General features: G+C 41.0%; 1 protein-coding gene across 10 annotated transcripts in view; it reads left to right on the plus strand.

Moving 5' to 3' along the window:
- The window catches only part of ESRRG (estrogen related receptor gamma), a 579,813-nt gene that overhangs the window by 406,686 nt on the left and 152,301 nt on the right, over positions 1-20,826 (plus strand). For all 10 annotated transcript variants that reach the window (XM_031438385.2, XM_031438382.2, XM_031438380.2 and 7 more), the window contains one exon: positions 2,682-3,097. In XM_031438385.2, coding sequence (XP_031294245.1) covers positions 2,695-3,097 — 403 coding nt within the window. In that variant the 5' untranslated portion in view covers positions 2,682-2,694. The remainder of the gene's footprint in view (positions 1-2,681; positions 3,098-20,826) is intronic.

The raw sequence follows: 20,826 nt of genomic DNA on the forward strand, positions 1-20,826 counted from the left end.
GTGGCCAGACTTGTGTAGGAGGAGAGATTGCCGCCGTCCAGAGGTTTCCCTGACGACTTGAACTTCCTGACTTTTCTTGCTTCCATCCAGATTCTTGCAAAGTTATGGACTGAGATTTTGGAGGAAACAGCTGGCTAGGGACATCCAGTTTTTTAGAGGCCTGAACAACATGCATGTGACATGTAAACATTTGGTGACTTTGCAAATAAGTCTTCCATAAAGAGGAGAGTGAGTCTTGTTCTTTAGTCAAGAGTTCTGCAGATTTTAAAAGTCCATGAGAAGAAGCCCAAGGGAAAGAAAATTGGGATAAAATCGACCATAGATGATACAAAAAGAGAGAGAGAAGAGGGCCTGGAGAAAGCATGGTGTGGTACATGGTCCAGCAGCTCGAAGCAACTCTCCTCCGGAAAAGGAAAAAATAATTGAGACATGGTGCCTCGCGGGCAGATGGCGAAAAGAGTTAATTGTCATCGCCGTGAGAAATTCAGTGCCAGAGAGAGGAAAGGGGAGCAACCATGTTTTAGTACCCTAATAACTTCTAACTCCAGTCTCAGATCATAATGTATGTGCGAGCAGTCCAGTAATTATAAGGTAATAAGTGAAGTGGTGGGGTAAGTGCTCTAAATTAAAAGGAATTCGCAGGGCTGCTGTAAGTCAGTGCCGACCCGCTTTCTTTCAAACGTTGACTGGAGGAAAAGTGCTTAGCCCAGGGTGCAAGCTGGGAGACAAGGAGAACCATCTATTAATTACAACGCTCATTAGCAGTGACGGGGACAAGGCAGCAGATGCGGGAGGGAGCGGATGCCGGAGTTCAGGCTGGCGCGGGGGAAATTTTTCCTTTCGCTGGTTCTCCAGGAAAGGACACCACCAGTGGGTGGGCGACAGCAAGAAGATATTTTTGTGGATTTCTCCTGCCTGTTTGCTTTCTTCTCCTCCCGAGACTGCTTTCCTTTAGACAAGAGAATACCACTTCTGATGTGAAATCTCTTGGTTAAGGGGCAAATTCCTGTCCTCAATGCTTCACTCTTGAGACTGCCTTCTTGGAACCATTCGGTGAACATGCTCTGCTAGGAAATTCCGTATTTGCCTTCGTTTTAAAGTAGAAGAACAGTGGGGGAAGGGGGACCCGGAGGAGAGCATGAAATTTCTGCAATGAGGAAATATCATTAGATTTATAGTGAAGGAGATAATTACATCCCTTTGGTAGTACGGCAGCTACTCCCCCAAATTCTAGTGAATGACCATTACCCAGTGGGACTCCCATAAATCAACTTTCCACTGGGAAGCAATTATCTAAGTCCCTTCCTCAACTCTCACCTCTTTCTATAGCGAGCTCTCCGAAGGTTCAGAAGAGACTTTGCTAAAAGGGGTTTTGCACTATGACTAACCAGAAAGAAAATAGGACCAATTATATCTTTTCATCTAATTACCTCTTCGGAAATTTAATCACTTATGGGTCCGACACAGTAAGAGGGGCAGTCCGTTTCTTCTAGACAAGAGAGAGAATCTGTCAGATTAGATGTTTCATCATATTGCCTTTTGGGAGGTATGATGCTAAAAGACCAAAGGAAAGGGAGAAAGAGAGGCGATCACAAAAGTCATTTTTTTCAGGACCAAATTTGATACGTTCTTACTTTGCTGAGTATAAAGTATCAGATTTGTGGACTCACAGGTATACTGAAGGGTCACGTGGCTTTTACTGATTGCTCTCTTCAGCAGGAGCCAGTCACTCACACAAACACACATGTACACGCACGTACCTGTTTATTAATCAGTGCTGGTGATCACTAAGCTTTGTAGGCTCTAGGAAACAATCCTTAAATATTGGCTAGAATGTTATCCTTGATGTCTCTCTGTGTCACTAGGTGTGTAGGAAACAGAGCAATTTAACTAAAGAAGCAAACTGATCGAGGATATATTCCCTATGTGTCTTGGATCAATAAGGGGCACGGTTACGCTTCTGGATGCGTGCTGACAAACGGTGATTGCAAGAGCTGGGGAATCATCTGTTCGGTCTTGAAAAGAAAAGTTTGATCCTGCTCATAATAGAATGATTGCAGCATCAGAAAACGGAAGGGGAAAGTAGAGTGAGGATGAATTTACTTTTAGAAATGGTGTGGACTTTGCAGATCGCTCTGCTTCTGTGGACAGATTTAGAATCTAGGGAGTTGATTTAGATATTGACAGTGGTTCTCCAAGAGAAAGGTGAAGTAAAAGGAATTAGACCCGTTAGAGCTCTTGTTTATGGCCTGTCTGGGCACTTTGATGTAACCCTGTCACGCTCTTATGCTGATTACCTTCTTGTAGAACAAGAGATATTGACTAGGGAATGAATGATGTGTGGTCCTTTGCTCGTAGGCAGCCCTCTCAAAGAGAAGTGACTTTTTTTTTTAATTAAAGTAGAGTTGATGTACAATATTATATAAATTTCAGGTGTACAATAGAGTGATCCACAATTTTTAAAGGTTATACTTTAGTTATAGTTAATATAAAATATTGGCTATATCAAAGAGCAATGTCTTTAACATATGAATTCTCTCTCTCTTTTTTTTTTTTCCACCTTTCATCCTTCCCTTTTACTATACTGTTTCACCTTCTCTTTGTTTCTGCCTCTTTTGGTCTCGGTGTTTGACACTCTCTCCTTCTCTTTCTCCCTCTGTTTGTATCTCCCTAAATCTCAGGCTTCTCTGCAGAATGTCAAACAAAGACCGGCACATTGATTCCAGCTGTTCGTCCTTCATCAAGACGGAACCCTCCAGCCCGGCCTCCCTGACGGACAGCGTCAACCACCGCAGCCCAGGTGGCTCTTCAGACGCCAGCGGGAGCTACAGTTCAACCATGAATGGCCATCAGAACGGACTTGACTCGCCACCTCTCTACCCTTCTGCTCCTATCCTAGGCGGCAGTGGGCCTGTCAGGAAACTGTATGACGACTGCTCCAGCACCATTGTTGAAGACCCCCAGACCAAGTGTGAATACATGCTCAACTCGATGCCCAAGAGACTGTGCCTGGTGTGCGGCGACATCGCATCTGGGTACCACTATGGGGTAGCATCCTGCGAAGCCTGCAAGGCGTTCTTCAAGAGGACGATTCAAGGTGAGTGCCTGCTGCACATAGAGATACCCACCCTCCTCCAGTCTCACGTGATGGTTGGTTGGTTGGTTCGCTGGTTGGTTGGTTTTCCTAGTGTTTATCCTCGTTAGTAAGTTTTGCATTCTTCATTCTGTCTTGGGCACCAAAGAGAAATAGGTTAAAGTTGATAGTGGAGGATTTGTAGAATAAACTCCCCACCCCCTTGCTGGACATGGCTCCTGTCAATTCCACCTTCACTCTCAAGCTCTGATGATGGAATGGTAATTAGCTTGGGTGTGGTTTAAAAGCGCACATCTGTTATTAGAGCAGTGGGGGTCGGGGTAGTGCCCGAACCAATGCACACTGGATTCATAGTGCTCTATTCAATTCTTCTTACATCTGAAATAATGAATATTTTAGACCAGTGGTTTTTGAACTAGAGTGTGCTTCAAAACCGGCTGGAGTTCTTGCTGAAATGCAGATCACTGGGCCCAGTTCCCAGAGTTTCTGGTTCCTTAGCTCTGTCTTGGGTAGGGGCCTGAGAATTTATATTTCTAACAAATTTTCAGGTGATACTGGTATCGCTGGTCCAGGGACTACACTTTGAGAATCACTGCTCTAGACAAATTTAATTTTCTCCTACGTTCCTTCTTTCTCTGTGGTTGGATATATTTTCCCCACCTTTGTAATGAATTTGTATTAAAGAAGCTTCCAAATTATACCAGATTATAAAATATGCCTCCAACATATATAAAAAAAATCCAAACCTTTATAGATCTCCAGATTGAGAAATAACAAAATTATTTCCCACCAAAAAGGTAGGAAAATGTGACTGAAAATTTGTATGTGGCTTTTTAAACTAGGAATTCACAAATACAAAACTCTGCTAGTTTTCAAAGCTGTAGATGTATATACTTACAGAAAGCTACAGTTCACTTGTTTAGATCCTTTGTGTGACACGCCTTTGAAGAAAATAGGAGAAGGAAATGGGGGATTTCTGGTGGGGGATTCTCAGCACGTCAGTGATTCTGTCCTTCTGCTCAGTGCTTACAAAACGTATCTTCTTAACAACCAGTTACGGAGACAAGAGCATCTTCCCACATGTCAGTGGTTCTCAACTTTGCCTGGAGTCACCCAGAGACAAAAATAAATATGGATGCCGGGGCTCCCACCCCCAAATTCTGAGTTAATTTGGCCTCAGGCACGGGCAGGGCAGGGGGAGATTTTTGAAAGCTTCCTAGTTAATGCTTCATGTAAAGCCGATGCTGAGAGCCACGATGCTGAACTGTTCTGTGTTCTGTTAGTGCTTCTCAGGGTGTGAGCACTGGGCCAGGAATACCAGCATCACCTGGGAATTTGCTGGAAGTGCACATTCCCAGGCCTCATCCCAGACCAGCTCAGTCGGGATCCCTGAGGATGGGGGCGCCCTTTGTGCTTCGCCAGGCGCTCACGGGGAGCCTGAGGCTCACCCAAGTTTGAGAACCACAGCTCTCTTACGGTGTTACCACTGATGACCCTCCTGTGTCACCTTATGGTCCCTGCTTGGATGTAACTGAGATTAGTTTAATCTCTCTGACATGCTTACTGGTATTTAAAGTGAAAAGGAGATCATGTTTGTTAAACTCGAATCCTTCCAAATATTTTAACAAAAGGTGATTCTGAAACCTTTCATGTGCCCATAGGTAATTGTCTACCTTTTCCTTTTAAGAGCATGTGGGAGGGCAATCTTTTCACCTGGGTGCCCTGAGATGCTAGTGTCTTGTCCTTAGTGAGTCGGCTGTACCATCTCCCACTTGCTTTTGTGCTGTTTCTCACATAGTAGCTTCCTTGATCTATGAGTACACAGTGAAAGAGTTAAAAGTGCACAGTTTTTCAAGATAGCATAACTCACATAACAGAGAGGATATTTAAGCCTAATCTTTTCATAGCCTTCGTAGTTTTAACCGAAGAACCCAAGCCAAGTTAGTGTAGAGTACATATGAATTACCTCCACGTTTTAATAGCTGTGTCCTCATATTTAAAGGACCATCATTGCCATATTTTATTAGTATTTTCTTATCCAAAAAATCCTCCATCCACTGGATCTTTATTTTCTTTTATAAACTGAAGGCATTAATACCTACTTCAAAGAATGCTTATGGATAAAAAGAAATACAAAATCACATGTAAAGAGAGTAAGTAAAAACAATGTTGGTCTATATGCAAAGTTTCTTTTCATCTTGGGGCATTTGAAAATCTCTCTTCAGCCTATTTGCTAAATTGCAAACCCTGTGAATGAAAACATATTTCAAATCTTCGGGTTCTTACCAGCCATTGTCCAACAGTATCAGAACATGGATGCTACAGGTCATCTAAATTTTAAACTATTAGTAATTTGGTTTTGTTAACTCATCTCGGGGTCTAACTCCACAAAGACAAGGGAGCATTTTGGGATAAATTAACAAATACTGTGGATGCTGATACAAGCAAGAGGTTGTCAATATGCAAATCACTCCCATTTACTCAACAAATGTTTACTGGGAACCTGCTGTGGGGCCTGGCAGTGTGCTGACTGGAGTTTCAGCTGAACAACATTTTATGAAAGCTTGGTTCCCAAACGTTTGTGGATTGCGATGAATTCTTTCTACAAATGTCTTCTGCCTTGAGGGAATACCAAAATTTTGGGAGTTGGTGGGATTAAACTTCCTCGTCCTCAGGATGTTTTCCAAAGGTAGAACAAGTATGTGAAAACATTTCCTGACAGTTGTTTTAAAAGAAAATACAAATCCTATGGCTTAGATATGAATAGCTATGCCATAGTTATTTACTGGGCGTTCACTGGAACAGAACAATTGGGATACTGTCCCTGATTCTTCCTTACGATGCTGAAATGCTACCAAAAGCTTAACAGAGCAAAGCACAGGGTGATTCTTGGCATTGACGTATGGTGCTCAATTTTACTCCATATTGGAGAGAGCAACTTTCAAGGATTTCGAGCAGGAGACAGAGATGTCACTGTCCAGATTAGCACTCTGGACTTGCCCACCTGGCTGTGCTTGTAGCTGGCAGCTGGACGGCACTCGGTAAGGCTACCCTGCTAGTTACATCAGCAGGCATCGCACCATGGTGCTTCCTTAGCCCCAAAAAGGCAGTGAGGCAAAAAAAGGGATTAAATCGTGAAAGTATAATGTAATAATTAGGCTGGTAATTGTAAGGGAGATTGGAGCAGCCCCTCCTTTCTGTGGCCAAATAGACATAGTTGAGCTCCAAAGAGGTGGAAAGTGGCCTGAATCTACTGTATCATCACGGATTCTTATTCTGATGTTGAAGGAACCAAAGAATCCATTCTTATGCCTTGAGGCAGCATTGCAGCCAAGCTATCCTTGACAGATCGGAGTCTCTCCCTTCCCTCCCTTAAAGCTCTCCCGAGGATGAGAAAGGATTATGCAACTCGCTGAAGAACAAGTCTTTCTACTGTCACAACCCTTACGGCCAAGACGTTATGTAAGTCTGGCTTCGGTCCTGCTCTCACTGACTGAGGGACAGTCCACAGCCATGGGGAATATTGCCTCTTTAAAGTTTTTATTTCTTGTTATAATAATTTATTTTTAAGATTGGTTATCCAATATGTAATGCATTTTGAAGGTTGGGCAAAATACTTCTTAAATTTGGAGCCAAAAGAACATATATTTGAGAGCACATCTTGAGAAAAGTAGTGAGAATTGTTCTTCTCAAAGCTGAATGTGGTATTCTGGGTGTGAAAGGCAATTAATCATAGATTGCAGTGAAAGTCAACTAGAAAGGCATATTTTATTTATTGACTGTTTCTAAGTTATCATTGAAAAACTATTGAATTAGGTCAGCACTTAAGTAAAAGTCAAAGTTTTGGAATTTTGTTTGTTTGTTTTCTTGACCAAAACTTTTTGACAGTTCGGTCGTCCCACAGGGTTACAGTGGCAGCATTGATTTCATTGTCACTTCCTAGGCTTATTAATTTGTGTGTGTGTTGTGATATTGTTTTTCTGATTTTTTCTAATTCTAGTTTTGGCCTCAATTTATAAATGAGTTAGGAATTTTTGTGCTTTTTTTTTTTTCTGTACCTTCTCATTAAGAGTTTTCCCTGGACTCTTGTTAAGGAGGTAAGACATACCTTTATACCTCTCAAAAGTCAATATACATTTCGTTATTTAATTCACAAAACACCAACCCCCCTGAAGTTTTTATTTCTATGTAAGAATATGGAAAATAAGTCATATACATGGTTAATATAACCATTTCAACTGCTCACTCTCGTGCTAGAGATAAGGCTCCCCTCCCTTTAGAAAGAGGAAATTGTATATTTAAAAATAGGAGTCTTCTTTTTTCAAAAGATATTCTAGCGTGGGTTTTGGATTTGTATAAAACCAGATCCAAGTCTCAGCCACTTACCTGGTGAGCGGCCATAACTTCTCTGTGCTTCCCTTTCCCAGGTGGAAAGGGTTCAACGAGAGAGTATCAAAGTGCCTGGCCCACAGTAAGGGCTCGATAAATGATGAGCTTTGGTTGACGTTGGCAGTGTGACTGGGACACTCCACCACCGGCTGGTTCAGATACTCTAGGACAAAGAGGTGCCCTTGATGTTAAACTGGAAGGACCTGTGACCTTCTCCTCTCAGAGCTGTCCACCCCTTTGCTCTGACAGTAAACCCTCTCTCCCTGTAGCCATTCCTCACAATGGTGCCCTTTTATAGTAGGAGACATTGAGGTGGGCTGATTGGACATTTGACTGGTTGTATGTAGTTTTACGGTGATCAGTTAATTTTATTTTTCTGTGACTGTGGATGGGAAACTGGGTAAATCAGAAAGGGAGCCTGAATCTTGTCACTTGAGTCAAATATCCCCGGTTAAGCTTCAGACGTGGGACCTGGGAAATAAAGAAGCAGAATGTCTTTGCAGCGTGAAATACAGAAGTGACCATTATGAGAACCAAGTCTACAGCAGGTATTCATGGCCTGGGACAGGAGTCCAGTGGACACCTCTGTCCTGTGTATGTAAATATTTAACCCTTTATAAATCAAGATAACAAATTGCTAAGTCAAATATGTTGCGTTCTCTTATTTGACAAATATGCCCTCGTAATGGCCTGGGAGACCAGCTTTGCGTTTGTAATTCTTAGACAACTGGGAGTTTTATGTGCACGGGAGAGCCAGTTTTCAGCCTAGAGCCTGGCCCATTTCCCTTCCTTCCCTCCACCTCCCATTGCGTCTGGTACGTAGTTTGGACACCCCTGCCCGCATATCCAGGGCCCTCCGGCCCCTTCCTAACGGCAGCCCCTTGATCACGCACAGGCCTTGTAATGTGCACACCAGCAGTGAGGTCCAGCCCAGGCCACCTGCCAGAGAATGGACTCAGGGGAGAGGCCTGTGGAGGTTTATCCAGAGAATTCAATGATCCCAGCTACTGGGATCATATGGTACAAGGGGCTTGGCTCCTGCAGGTCTCGTCTTCCTAACCTGTGGAAGGGTTTGCATCATCCATGCCTTCTAAAGCCCAGGGCCTCAGGTGATGACCACCTTGTCTGGATCTAAAGAAGACACTGACAAGAACCTAAATCTCACCTTAAATCTCGGGCATTAAGGAGGAGGAATTTGCCTGCAAGGCCTGTGCTGAAGGTGTGTGGACACAGCCTGTGGATCTGACACTGCTCTTTCTTCCCCGCCTTGGATTGCTGACTCCTGCCTAAAGCAGGCGGCGTCATCCTAGAGCATCTTTCCCGGGTGCCTCCTTTTCTTTGCCATCGTGTGCTATATTTTAGTCTTAGAGTAGAATATTTACAGCCCTGGAGGAAATAAGAACTTACAAATTGAGTGTCCGTACATCATGTAAACCTTTCAAAGGAAAAGAATAAGAAATTATCTATTTACTTTAAATAGTGTTTGGAGAGAATACCCTCATTTATAAACGGCAGCTTTAAAGCTAGTATGTTCTAAAATTAAAATCCAAAATAATACGGAAATGTCTACATTGACTTTATGAATCTCAGTGATTATCAGTTTGGAAGCAGTATTAAATTAAATATTGAGGTAATATTTTCGAAAGAAATATTGTCTAAAACTCATTCACTTTAACTCAGAGCTGGCTTTTGTTATGTTTAATTGACTTTTCCACTTTTTCTTGCATTTGATGCCAGTTTTGTCTGATTTTTTGAAAGGCAGTAATGTTGCCAAGTTATAAATGAGAAGCATTATTCCCTCGCTATTTTAATTGTTAGCTTCAGTGTTTATTTTAATTGTGCAATTTAGTCCTGCTGACTTTCTCTGTGGGTAGAGGATGCATAGGATGTGAATGGAGTTTTCAAGAAACGGCGTAATTTACAGTTTCATCTCTCGCGGTTTTGACTTAGGGGACCCGCTTCTCAGGATAAATGAGTAGCGATTCCTTTTCCGTGGTTTGCTCTGACTTTTAGGAATTGACCTAAATTGTCATCACTTCTGAGGTTGTTGAAGAGCTACTGGTCAACAAAACTTTTCTGTAAAGGGCTGGATAGAAAGACAGTTAGTAAATACCTTAGGATCTGTGGGTCACGTGCCTCCTCTGTCACGTACTCTGTTCTGCTTTGTTTTATTTATCGATTTATTTTTGAGCTGTTTAAGAATATAAAAACCGCTCTGCGCTTGGGGCCATACCCAAGCATACCTGGGGCTAGGTCTGACTGCTGGCCATCGTTTCGGTAACTGTCACTTCATCGTTCTTAGAGGCAACATTGACTACCCAGGTGTTCATTTCAGATGACCTTCTAGACAACTTTGCATGCAGATCATTTATTTAAATGGAAAGCAAGATCTCTATGATGATGGTTGGTTTTTTGTTTTTTTTTTCAATCTCTCATCTCAGTTTTCAGAATTTTTTTTTCCAGGAATTGTCTAGCCTCTTTTCACTGTTGCCTGTGAGCTAAACGTGTGTGTGTTTCAACCAGCAAATCAGAAAAACGGAACCAATGTAAATTAAAATAAAGTGGCCCGTAGATTGGCTGACCAGCAGTTGGATCTTGGCTGTGTAAGAGTGATTCTTTTCAGAGATTAAATTGCATGGTTGATCTTCAATCAAGGGGAAAAAAAGAGAGAGAGAAGAAAATGTAAGGATCCTCACTGTGTTTTTGTCCTTCAGATATGAGGAACTCAAATTTGCAACACCAAGGTCTCTGGTGTCGTTTCCATGTTTGTTGCACACATTGAATTATGTGATTGTCTTTTGAAAGTCATGTAAAATCAGCACATCATTTTGAACTCCTGATAGGGTAAGGATATATTTTCCAGTTGGGTCAGAGTGGCTAAAAATGTCCCATGGCAGGGATGTTGGCCAGTGGCATTTACGGAGGGAAAAATTTGCAATGAAACTCTTTTATGCCATGGTAAAATGTTCAACTGTGGTTTACTATCAAATTAGTGAGGCTGGATAATTAGTTAAGGTAGGCAGACAAAATTCCCTTTCCTAGGCTGTATATTTGCAAAAGGAGTGACCCTCTCCTCCTGCTGTCGATGTTATTTCACGGTGGTTGGGAAGAAGTTAGAGTACGTGTTGTATGTTCCTCTGGTAAATTACATTGAATTTATTTTTGTTTATTATAAAAAGACATTTTGTAGTAGTAATATCACTGATTCTTAAAAATGCAATAGTTATACTTATAAAAGGGTGAGTTTGTGAGTGATTTTTTTTAATTCAGTTCTATTTTCATATTTCTACTGAGTTTCTAATATATCTGGAACATAGGTATATTCTCCATTGAGTCTACTCTAATACGGTCTACATGATAGAATCAGAAAAAAATAAGAATGTCATTCTGGATTATCTTTACATATGCATACTTGAGTTATGTTCTTTCTCTTCTTAAAAACTTTTGCAAACTTCTTTTTTCTTGAATCAAACTCTCTATACCGAGAAAATAAAATCTGTTTCCCATGATTCACCTACACCAGTGTCCTCAGAAGCAGCAGCCAGGAAGGAAAGGGGCTCCCAGGTGCTGACTGTGGGTGGAGTTGGCGTAAGACCCAGTACCCTCTCTGGTCCCGGTGTCCCGATCCACCTGGGCCATCTAAACGTACCTGTTCCTGATTCAGTCACTTTCTTATGGGAGAGGAACCATGTGCATTGCCATTTCTTCTAGGGAATTTGTTGGCGAGTGAGCCTCTTTTCCTAGCCTGCCCCAGCCTACCACTGGCCAAGCCCACACCTCTCACAGCACCACACACCAGTTCTTCTCCTGTTGAGAGGGAAGTTGGTGCTGTTTACATTCTCCAGTCTGAAGGACTTCTTGAATCAGTTCCAGTGAATTCTTTTAAAATGCTATTTACTTCCCTGATGTGGGCAAGGTGAATTTTTACATCTGTGATGGGATTTCTTAGCTGGTGGGGCGTGGTTGATACTTTGCCTGCAGACCACTGGACTTTCCTCGGAGGACTTGCCACCCAGGTCACCCTAGTGTTATCTGATGACTGCTTTGATGAAGAGGCTGGAGGCTTTTCTTTGATTATAAGATAGACTCCCAAGCACAGGTATCAATCAGTACCACTCTTGACATTCTTAATGACTTTCATTCTTTCCTTCTGGTTGTCTCTTACTTAGAACCAAGCCTGACAAATAAGGCTCTTTCATTCAGAGAATAAGCAATAAATTACATTGTTAGAACAGCCCCAGCCTACAGAGCACTGTGTCGAATGCTTGGACATAAATAGTAGGAATGATACGTTGTACTTTGTATTTTTCAAAATGCATGTTTTTATACATGTGTTAAAGTAATAACATGTTAAGTACTTCTTCCCTTAAACTCAGAATTGATTCTGGCTGAATCCAGTTAGGCTGCATTTAAATATTCATCCTAATGGTAGGAAAGAAAAAAAAAATGAGTGATGAGAGTCCTGTTGCCTGAAGCTCCTATCGATGCAAACGTGGGTCCCTCTTCTTGGTAATTAGTTGTAGGAATCTATGTCTTAATATGATTTGCTGAATCCTCAGAATTTGTTACTTGTTAAAATTGAGGTTTTGGAAGCTATGAGGGAGGTTGGGAGGAATGGCAGGGTGGGGCTGATGGCTTGGGGTGCAATATATATATTTTTCTTTCCTAGTAAAGCCCAAGGCAGTGATTCATCTTTCTGATCTATGACTTGATAAACCCAGACAATATCTTAGAAGTGATCAAGTGTACACAATTTGCTTTCTTTTGAAGTTGCTTGAAGTTGTTGGGATTCAACCACGTTAAGGCCTAGTCACTGGAGTTCTCTTCCACCATTTCAAAAGTTTTATGTGAATGCAAAATTAGGTAATAGATGCTAGTCAAGTATTCTAGTTTATACTAAAAGTAAATATAAGTTTATATTTTAAAGAAATGATGTTCTGACATTTATTTTTTAATTGATTTCCTCTTCTTATTGTGGTAAAAAAATAACATAAAATGCACACAAAAAAAACATAACTTAAAATTTTCCATCTTAACCATTAGTATGCAGTACATTAGTGCTAACTGTGTGCACATTGTTGAACAACAGATCTTCGACATTTTCTCATCTTGCAAAAATAAAATCCTCTACCAATTAAACAACAACTCCCATTGCCCTCTTCCCCAACTGCTGGCAATCACCATTCTGCTTTCAATTTCTATGAGTTTAACTACTCTGGGTACCCCCTATAAATGGAATCACATAGTGTTTGTCTTTCTGTGACTGTCCTATTTCACTTAGCATAATGTCCCCAGTTTATCCATGTTGTAGTGTATGACCGGATTTCCTTCTTTTTTAAAGCTGTATAATATTCCATTATGTGTATACAGCACATTTTCTTTTTTCATTCATTCATCAATGGACATCAGGTTGTTTCTGCCTCTTGGTTATTGTGAATAATGCTGCAGTAAGCATGAGAATACAAATACCTCTCTGAGATCCTGTTTTCAATTATTTGCATATATACTCAGAAGTGGAATTGCTGAATCATATGGTAGTTCTATTGTTTTTTAATCATCATCTATTTTTATTTCTCATCATTACAGTTATTTTTAATCACCTGGCTACATATTTGTACTGTATACTAGCTAAGGGATTTTATAAGACCAAAGATTACAATGAATTAACATTGAAAAGGCTTTAAGAACCCTAAGATTTCTAGATAAAGTGGATTTTAATCAAGATTTTTTTTTAAAGTAAGAATTTCTTTTTTCAATTAAAATATAGTCAGTTTACAAAGTTGTATCAGTTTTTGGAGGACAGCATAATAGTTCAGTCATGCGTATATGTATCCATATACACACACATATTTGTTTTCATATTCTTTTTTATTATAGGTTACTACAAGATACTGACTGTACTTCCCTGTGCTATACAGTATAAACTTGTTGTTTAGCTATTTTATACATAGTAGTTAGTATCTGCAAATCTCAAACTCCTAATTTATCCCTATTTTTAATTTTTTGAGGCACCTCCATACTGTTTTCCGTAAAGGCTGCCCCATTCTGCACTTCCACCTACAGGGCACAAGGGCTCTGATTTCTCTGTATCCTCTCCAGCACTTGTTATTTTTTTTTTTTTCTTTTTTTAGTAGCAGCCATTCTAATGAGTGTGAGGTGAATGTTTAAACATTTTTGAGGAGTTTCAGATGCTCCCCAAATGTGAAGTTCTAATCTTTTACCCCCCCCATGCTGTCCATATGTAATTACATATGTAGACAATGTAAATAGTTGGTTTCATCCTCTTCAATGAATACAATGCCTTTATGCCAATAATAGTTGAAGAATCTGTTAATTTGTCATAATAATAATGAATATATTTGTTTTTAGAATGTGCCACATATTATTCTAAGTGCTTTACATCAATTATCTTACTTAATTTTTCTGTCATTCCATTAAAGTAGATACTACCATTATAATATTATCATATTATTTATAGATGTGGAACTTCTATAAAGTTCATAGAGAGGCACAGAGAAGTAATTGCATAAACATAGTTTCCTCTTAGCAGTCTGAACCCAGAGTCTGTGTTTTTAGCCCCCTCATTACCCTGCCTTGTATACTTTTTAAAACATTTAAAGCATTGAATAATTTTAGATTGAATTTTTCTTGTGAGATTTTAGTTCATAGGCAAAATTTTCCATTAAATTGTTAAAACATAATAAAACTGGGGAATTAAGACTATTTTCAAAGTTATGATTCGATGATATTAAAGGTCTGTAAAAAGGAGGCAATCAGAAGTAAGTCTTTAAAATACTGAATTCTTTATAATTCATTTTCCAAAATCCTCTAATTACTAAGTTTGAGAGTTCAGCACTTCAGTACCACCGTATCTGTTTTCTGTCCCAGTTCCTGGGGTTTTATCTGCTGACGCTCATTTTGCCACTGTGCTTTTAGTTGTTGGTCCTAGATTGATCCTAAAAATGTGTGCTTACCACTGATAACACTTGCCATATTCTTTCATTCCTGTTTTTAGGAGGAAATAGGATTATTTCTCCTCCTGTCTTGATGTGAGGATGATTGTTCACTTGCTAAACTTTGTGACCACAATAGAAGGGAGCTCAGAATCAATTTCTTTCTTTTTTTTTTTCCTTCTATTTTCTTATGATAAGTACCAGTCCGAAGGAGTTAAAGAAAGAAAGTGATTATATGAATGCATCTGTAAGTTGATAGAAAAAAGTTATATTCTTTGGAATTAACTCTTATTTTGGTTTGAAAATGTTTAAGGAAACAATCATATTTTTAAATGCTTTTTTAAGTAAGGGCATCACTGAGCAACTAGCAATGAAAGAATTTAGTACAACAAAACCTGGATTAATTTAGAATTTAGAGCTTGAAATCTGAATGCTTTAGAGTGAATCTGAAAGCATACCCCAAATCTACATTCTGATATCCATTTTTTCAGTGCATGCTATTAACATAGTTTCCATTTGAGGAAGATCAGAGACAAGCACAAGAATCTTCAAAGGAACGAATCTAGCCCAAGATTTTGTCCTTGATTACACCTTTTTTTCCTCTCTTGCATTCAAAGCATCGTCACTGCTCCCAAGGTACCTCCTTGGTTCTGGAACACCCTCACTGTCCCCAGAGTCCTCAGACTAGGTTTGACATGGATAACAATTTCAAATTTTTTAAATATTTAAAGCAAAACCCTCCAACTCAGTCTGCCCCCTGTTCTTCTGAGAGGTTATCAATTTGCTGAGGATTCTTTTTAAAATAGCTGAACCTAACTTGTAAGAAGCTCTTTTACAGGCTTGTGGGTAAAGGAGGGGGAGGGAGGAAATAATGGATAACAGATTGTAAAGAATTTCTTATCATTGCAGCCTTCTGTCCACAGGTTTTAGACCCTGGGGGCCAAATCCACTTTGCTAAAGAAAGTTCTTCTGGAGCACAGCCACACCCAATCTTGTATTGTCTTTCCTTCCTGCTTGCACAGGAGAGCTGAGGGGTCACACCAGAGACTGAATGACCTGCATAGCTGAACCTTTTACTCTCTGGGCCTTTAAGAAAGAGCTCACGGACCCCTGCTGTTTTATGAAGGTCTGGGAGTTAAACAAGTGTTCCTTGCAGAAGGCATCCTGCCCCTGGCCTCCCCTGGATCCACATCCAATGGGAAGCCCCCCCACCCTCCCCTGCCAAGTTTTCCTCTGTGCTGTTCCTCCCTGAGGAAATGCCAGGCACTCTGAGGCCATCCAGGTCAGAGCTGAGGGGTGCGGTGCCCAGGTTCTCCCTCAGAGAGGGAGATCTTCAGGCACAAACACTTCTCAATCCGAGCTCTGACAGTTCTCCTCTGGGCTTCTCTGTTTTACTCTAAACGCAGCTGGCGGCCTTGTCCGGCTCCCCTGACCCTTGGGGTGATTAGTAACTGCTCGGTTTTGAGTGTTTGCTTGTGCTTGCCTTAATGTTCCTATTGATTTTTAAAGGCTACCATGCTGCCAGCCTTTTGGCTTCCAAGCCAGAGGCCAGGAGGACTGCTCTGCCCAGCTTTTGCTTAGTTCTGTGCTGAGGACCAGCACCTGGCCCTTCTCAAGTCCCCCTTAGCTCTTCTCCTGTGTCCCGAGTCCCTCTCCTGGGTATAGTTTCACTGCTGTAATGATGGTGATAATCAAGCCTCACTGTGTGTCAGGTACTCCTCTTAAGTACACACTCTCACTTGATTTTCATAGCAAGCGCATAGGTATCCATTGCTGGGACGCATGCACTCTTCACTGACAAAGAAAGTAACTTCAGATTTAAATGTTTTGCCCAACTCAGAAAATGATAGAAGCAGGACTTGAACTTATTTGACTCTAGCACTTGGCTTGTAATCGGGGTTATATCACCTCCTACAGTTTAAATACAGGTCAGTTACCATCACTTGTGTCAAGCAGGGTTTCCGCAGCTCTGTACCAGCTTTGGAGGACACAGATAGGTACTTGCTGAATACGTGAACTTGATCTGGAAGGAAGAACCTAATGCCGATGTCTCTTTGCTGACAAAGTTCTGGATACACTGATAACATTCAAGAACGAAGCACTTAGGGGCCATGTGAGGGAAAGATATGCTTGCTTTTACTTGTTGAAGGTAGAAGGAAAAATCTCAAGATTGGTATGATGTCAGATTCCTATTTGAGTCATTTGTTTTTGGTCGCATTGGGTATGATCCAAATGCCCCCACACTTGTCATACGGACTTACTGTACCATTCAGACTCTGCCACTGCAAAATGCACACATTAAAACTCGATCCAAATGGAGTGGCTGCCTTGGATTGAATTAGCATTTCTTTCTTTCACCAAGACTATTTTGTTAATAAACCTTTTTTTTTTCTTTTTTAGTTGTATGATTTTGAAAAAGACATAGGCAGACTCGTATCAAGGCTGTTTAAAATTTGTAGGTAGAGAAAGAACAAGTGAACGTTAGAGTTGGATGGTGAGCTCAGGTTATACACCTTTCTTGTGACAATGGCCATTATTGAGCTCTTTTATGAAGACTCTGTGACACGATAGCGTATGTAGGAACTTAAAAACTAAGAAGTGTCTGTACACGTCATGTAGGGAATGTGTTCTACAGTGGAAGAGAACAGCTGCCTTTTCCAAGAAGATATCATGTCAGAGCTAAAAACGTTGAATTTCTGCATACTTTTGATGCGAGATATTTGTAATCTCCATCATTTTCAGCAGTAAGTATTTTTGATTATACACTTCGACCTTTTTAAATGCAGTTCGGAGCACACCCTGCCGATTATGGGTTGCATTTTATTTTTCCTATCGCGAACAATAGTGTTATTTGGAGATCTTTAAAATGCATGTTTACAACCTGACACCTGTTGCTTTGGTGACATGGTTTGTTTGGTTTCTGTGGAATTAAACTGGTCGCAAACCAGAGTGGTACAGAGACATATTGAGGGATTTCTTGTTCGAGGTGTTGAGAGGTTCCGTTCTCTAAAAGCAACCCTATCCTCTCCCACAGCTGCCCTTGCACCACACGTCTGACAACGGCAGAAGACAATGCCAAGAGCCATCCCGTCCCACCACTCCCAGGCATCAAAATTTCCTTTCCAACCGGCAACAATAGCAACCACAACAACCACAGCTACACAGAGCGCCCTCTTAGAAGATAAGAGTTTCATTTTTCCTGTTTGTTCCAAACAACACTCAATTGCAACATTCAGCTAATTACGTTCAAAGTTTAGAGTCAGGCAGCATTGCATCATAGCTAAGAGGAGAGATGTTGGATTCAGAGTGCCTGGGTTTAACTCCTGGCTCTGGTGCTTGTAAACTGTGTGATTCTGGGTGTGTTACCTCTTCTCTCTGTGCCTTAATTCTCTCATCTGCAAAATGGGGCTTCTGAATTGATATGTAAGTCATAATGGGTGCATTGAAGGAGCGTTGGACTGGATGTCAGGAATTTGAGGTTTAGATTCTTCTCTGCAGTCAACTAGCTCATAACCTTATAAGCTTTAAGTCAGTGCACATTCACCTTTGTCTTTTACGTAAAATTAGGAGTCTGAACCTACTGGACTTCAGGATCTGTTTGAAGTCCAGTAGCCTAGAAATCTGTGTTGCTTTAAGCCAAATGCTAGTGTTATTGGTGGATTGCTATTAGTTTTATTCTGTCTAACTGTAATTACGGGTTTTTTTTAATGAATACATTGGGGCTGAACATTAATGAGGGAATGAGAAATAGGATCGGTAACAAATCAAGTTGATGGGTAATAAAATATTCTGCTGGACACAGGGGACCCCAGGGGAGTAAGTCCCTTCCCTCAAGGAGTGGACAGTTGTACAGCTGGACAGGAGGCAGGCGATTCACTAGACACATGTAATAAAGTATTTTAAATGCTCAGAGAAAGATTCGCTTGGAGGTAAGTGTGAGATGAAGTCGTGAATGCCCGTAAGGACCCCGCCTCAGTCTTGTGAGTCCCGGGATTGCTTCTCTAAAGCAATGATGGAAGAAGGCACATCAAGACCAGCAGGAAGGACAGCACTGCTCTCTGGGAACTGGGAGTCATTCAGCATGGGTGTCAGACAAGGGGGTGCGCTTGGGTTAGGGGTCGGGACTGACCCGGGACGATGGTAAGAGGGAAGGCTGGGGTGAGATGTTGAAGAGCTTTGCAAAGGCTCTGCCCTCAGTTACAATTGGATTACACCCAGTGATACGCAGTTATGAGCCCCGGGGCAGTGACAGCGTTCATGGGGAGAGGTGGTTGGTGTCTCAGAAATTCACTTCGTAGATAATTTGGTGCTTTAAAAAGTGACTTGAGTTATTATACTTCTTCCTCTCCTCCTGGTGTCTGTCAGATATAGCTATACATCCCAGAGTTGTTGGCAAGACAAAAATCCCCCCTCAGCTTCTCTGGGTGACTGGTATATCCATTCCCATACCCTCTCATTCATCTGAGGAAGGCTGTTTTTACACTATCCCCAAACTCCAGACTTAGGTCTCTGAGCCAAGGTGTTTAATAATCAATGGGATCTTACCATGTCTCTTCCCTTTCCTCTCAGAAAGGAAAACAAAACTATATATGCTTTCAATAACTAAATTTCATGTATTACGATGGTGTAAATTAGATACAATCATTCCTCTTTTGTATTTAAGCAAACTGAGAGTAAGAAAGTAAAGTGACTAGTTTGAGTTTTCACAGCCAGTAAAGGGCAGAGCTGCAATGTGACCTGAGCGCCACCATTTCCTTTCTCCCTCTGCCCTCACTCATTGCTCCTCGGATGTTTTCCTGACCCATATGTTAAGGATGGACATCCTATGGGCATACAGGGGTTTTGTTCCACCTTCTCTTTGAGATGAACATGCACAGTGCCCAGTGTTTAGTTCACAGTTGTGCAATGAAAGCAATAAAGGAATGGCCATGTTTACAAGTTTGAGGGAAACTAAGGCAGGATAGGTCTTATTTAAATTGAAAAAAATCAAGGATAAATAATTTCTCCCCTTTTTATAGCATTGTTTTCCAGCTTAACCATTTTTTTGTTGAATACAATGGGGAATTGCAATCTTGTGGTTAGATACATGATACGGGGAGGGACGCTGGTACCCGCTGTAGGCTCGATGGTCCTCCCAGCCCTGATGGCTGGGTGATGAAACCGGAGTGTGTGGTCCTAGTCTTCAATCACTAGAGCTTACAAACTTGCTTGATTGTGGGTTTTTTCAGATCTTTTTCTTTTAAAGGCAAAGAAAGCATCATCTACTCCTATTTGGGAAGTAGGCCTGAGCTTCGCTGTGAAAATGCAGTCATTTGTGCCCACATACTGTTATGGCTTTTATAAATTACACCTGTGATTATCAGAATTCAATCCTATAGAACCTTAAAGAGCCCAATATCAAAAGATCTTTTCTGTACTCACCTACCTCCCACCTCATGTTTTAGCAGGGAGAGGGGCAGCAGACAGGCAAAGAATATGAGACTCTGGCATAACCGCATGTATGAAATTGCTTTGCTAAGAGCCGGATGTGACAATTAACCTGATGGGACCTCCTCTCCTCCTACCTCTACAGGCCACACTGTACACTTCGCAGGTGGATGGGGCCCCTTTGGGAGCCTGGCGCCCCCTTTCCTTGTCACAAGTCTGGGGTATCCTCCTTGAGACCTTGAGGCAGATTCTTGAAATATCTGCAGTGACTCTAGTTCTTTGACCTTTGAGGGTATATTTAAAATTTAGAGATGAACAACAATCCTTTGGCATCATGTCTGGCGATAAAGAGGCCAGTCAAATGTTTTGGGTGAATATGAGTGGAATGTAATTTAATTCCTCCCCCATCTTCACATTATAGCTTTGAAGTGGCTCTACTGGCAGTGCTAAAGGAAGCTTCAAAAAGTGCTTGGAGCCGTCCTCTGGGAACAGATGTATTGTCCCGAAGTAACTTACTTTGAAGTCTAACTTTGGGTGCGTTCTTTGAAAATAAAATAGCACCCTTTACTTACATGCACATTGGTGGAATTATAACTTTTTTTGGCCATAGATATGTAATGACTTATTATTCCACATGATAGAATCCCAGCTATAGATAATATTACTTCCTATTTCAGGAGGAATGAGGAGAAAGTAGTTAAAAACAAAAGAGCTTTGAAAACAACACAGAAGAGAAAAGGGAAGCGAGGGATGTGACATTGCTGTTTGGCAAAACCTTTCCTACTATATAATAGACGATTTTCCTTCTTTCTTTTTTCTACTTTTGGGCACTGAAAACAAAAATACTACAGATTATTGCCTGCGTGTTTTTAATGTTCTGTAATTGTGTACTGAGGCAAATCTCATTATTTTTAAATCACTTAATGTTGGAAACAATAGGATAAACCCCACTTGGAGTGCCCT

Source organism: Camelus dromedarius, chromosome 21 (genome assembly GCF_036321535.1).
Source record: "Camelus dromedarius isolate mCamDro1 chromosome 21, mCamDro1.pat, whole genome shotgun sequence".
In the NCBI taxonomy this organism is placed as follows: Eukaryota; Metazoa; Chordata; class Mammalia; order Artiodactyla; family Camelidae; genus Camelus; species Camelus dromedarius.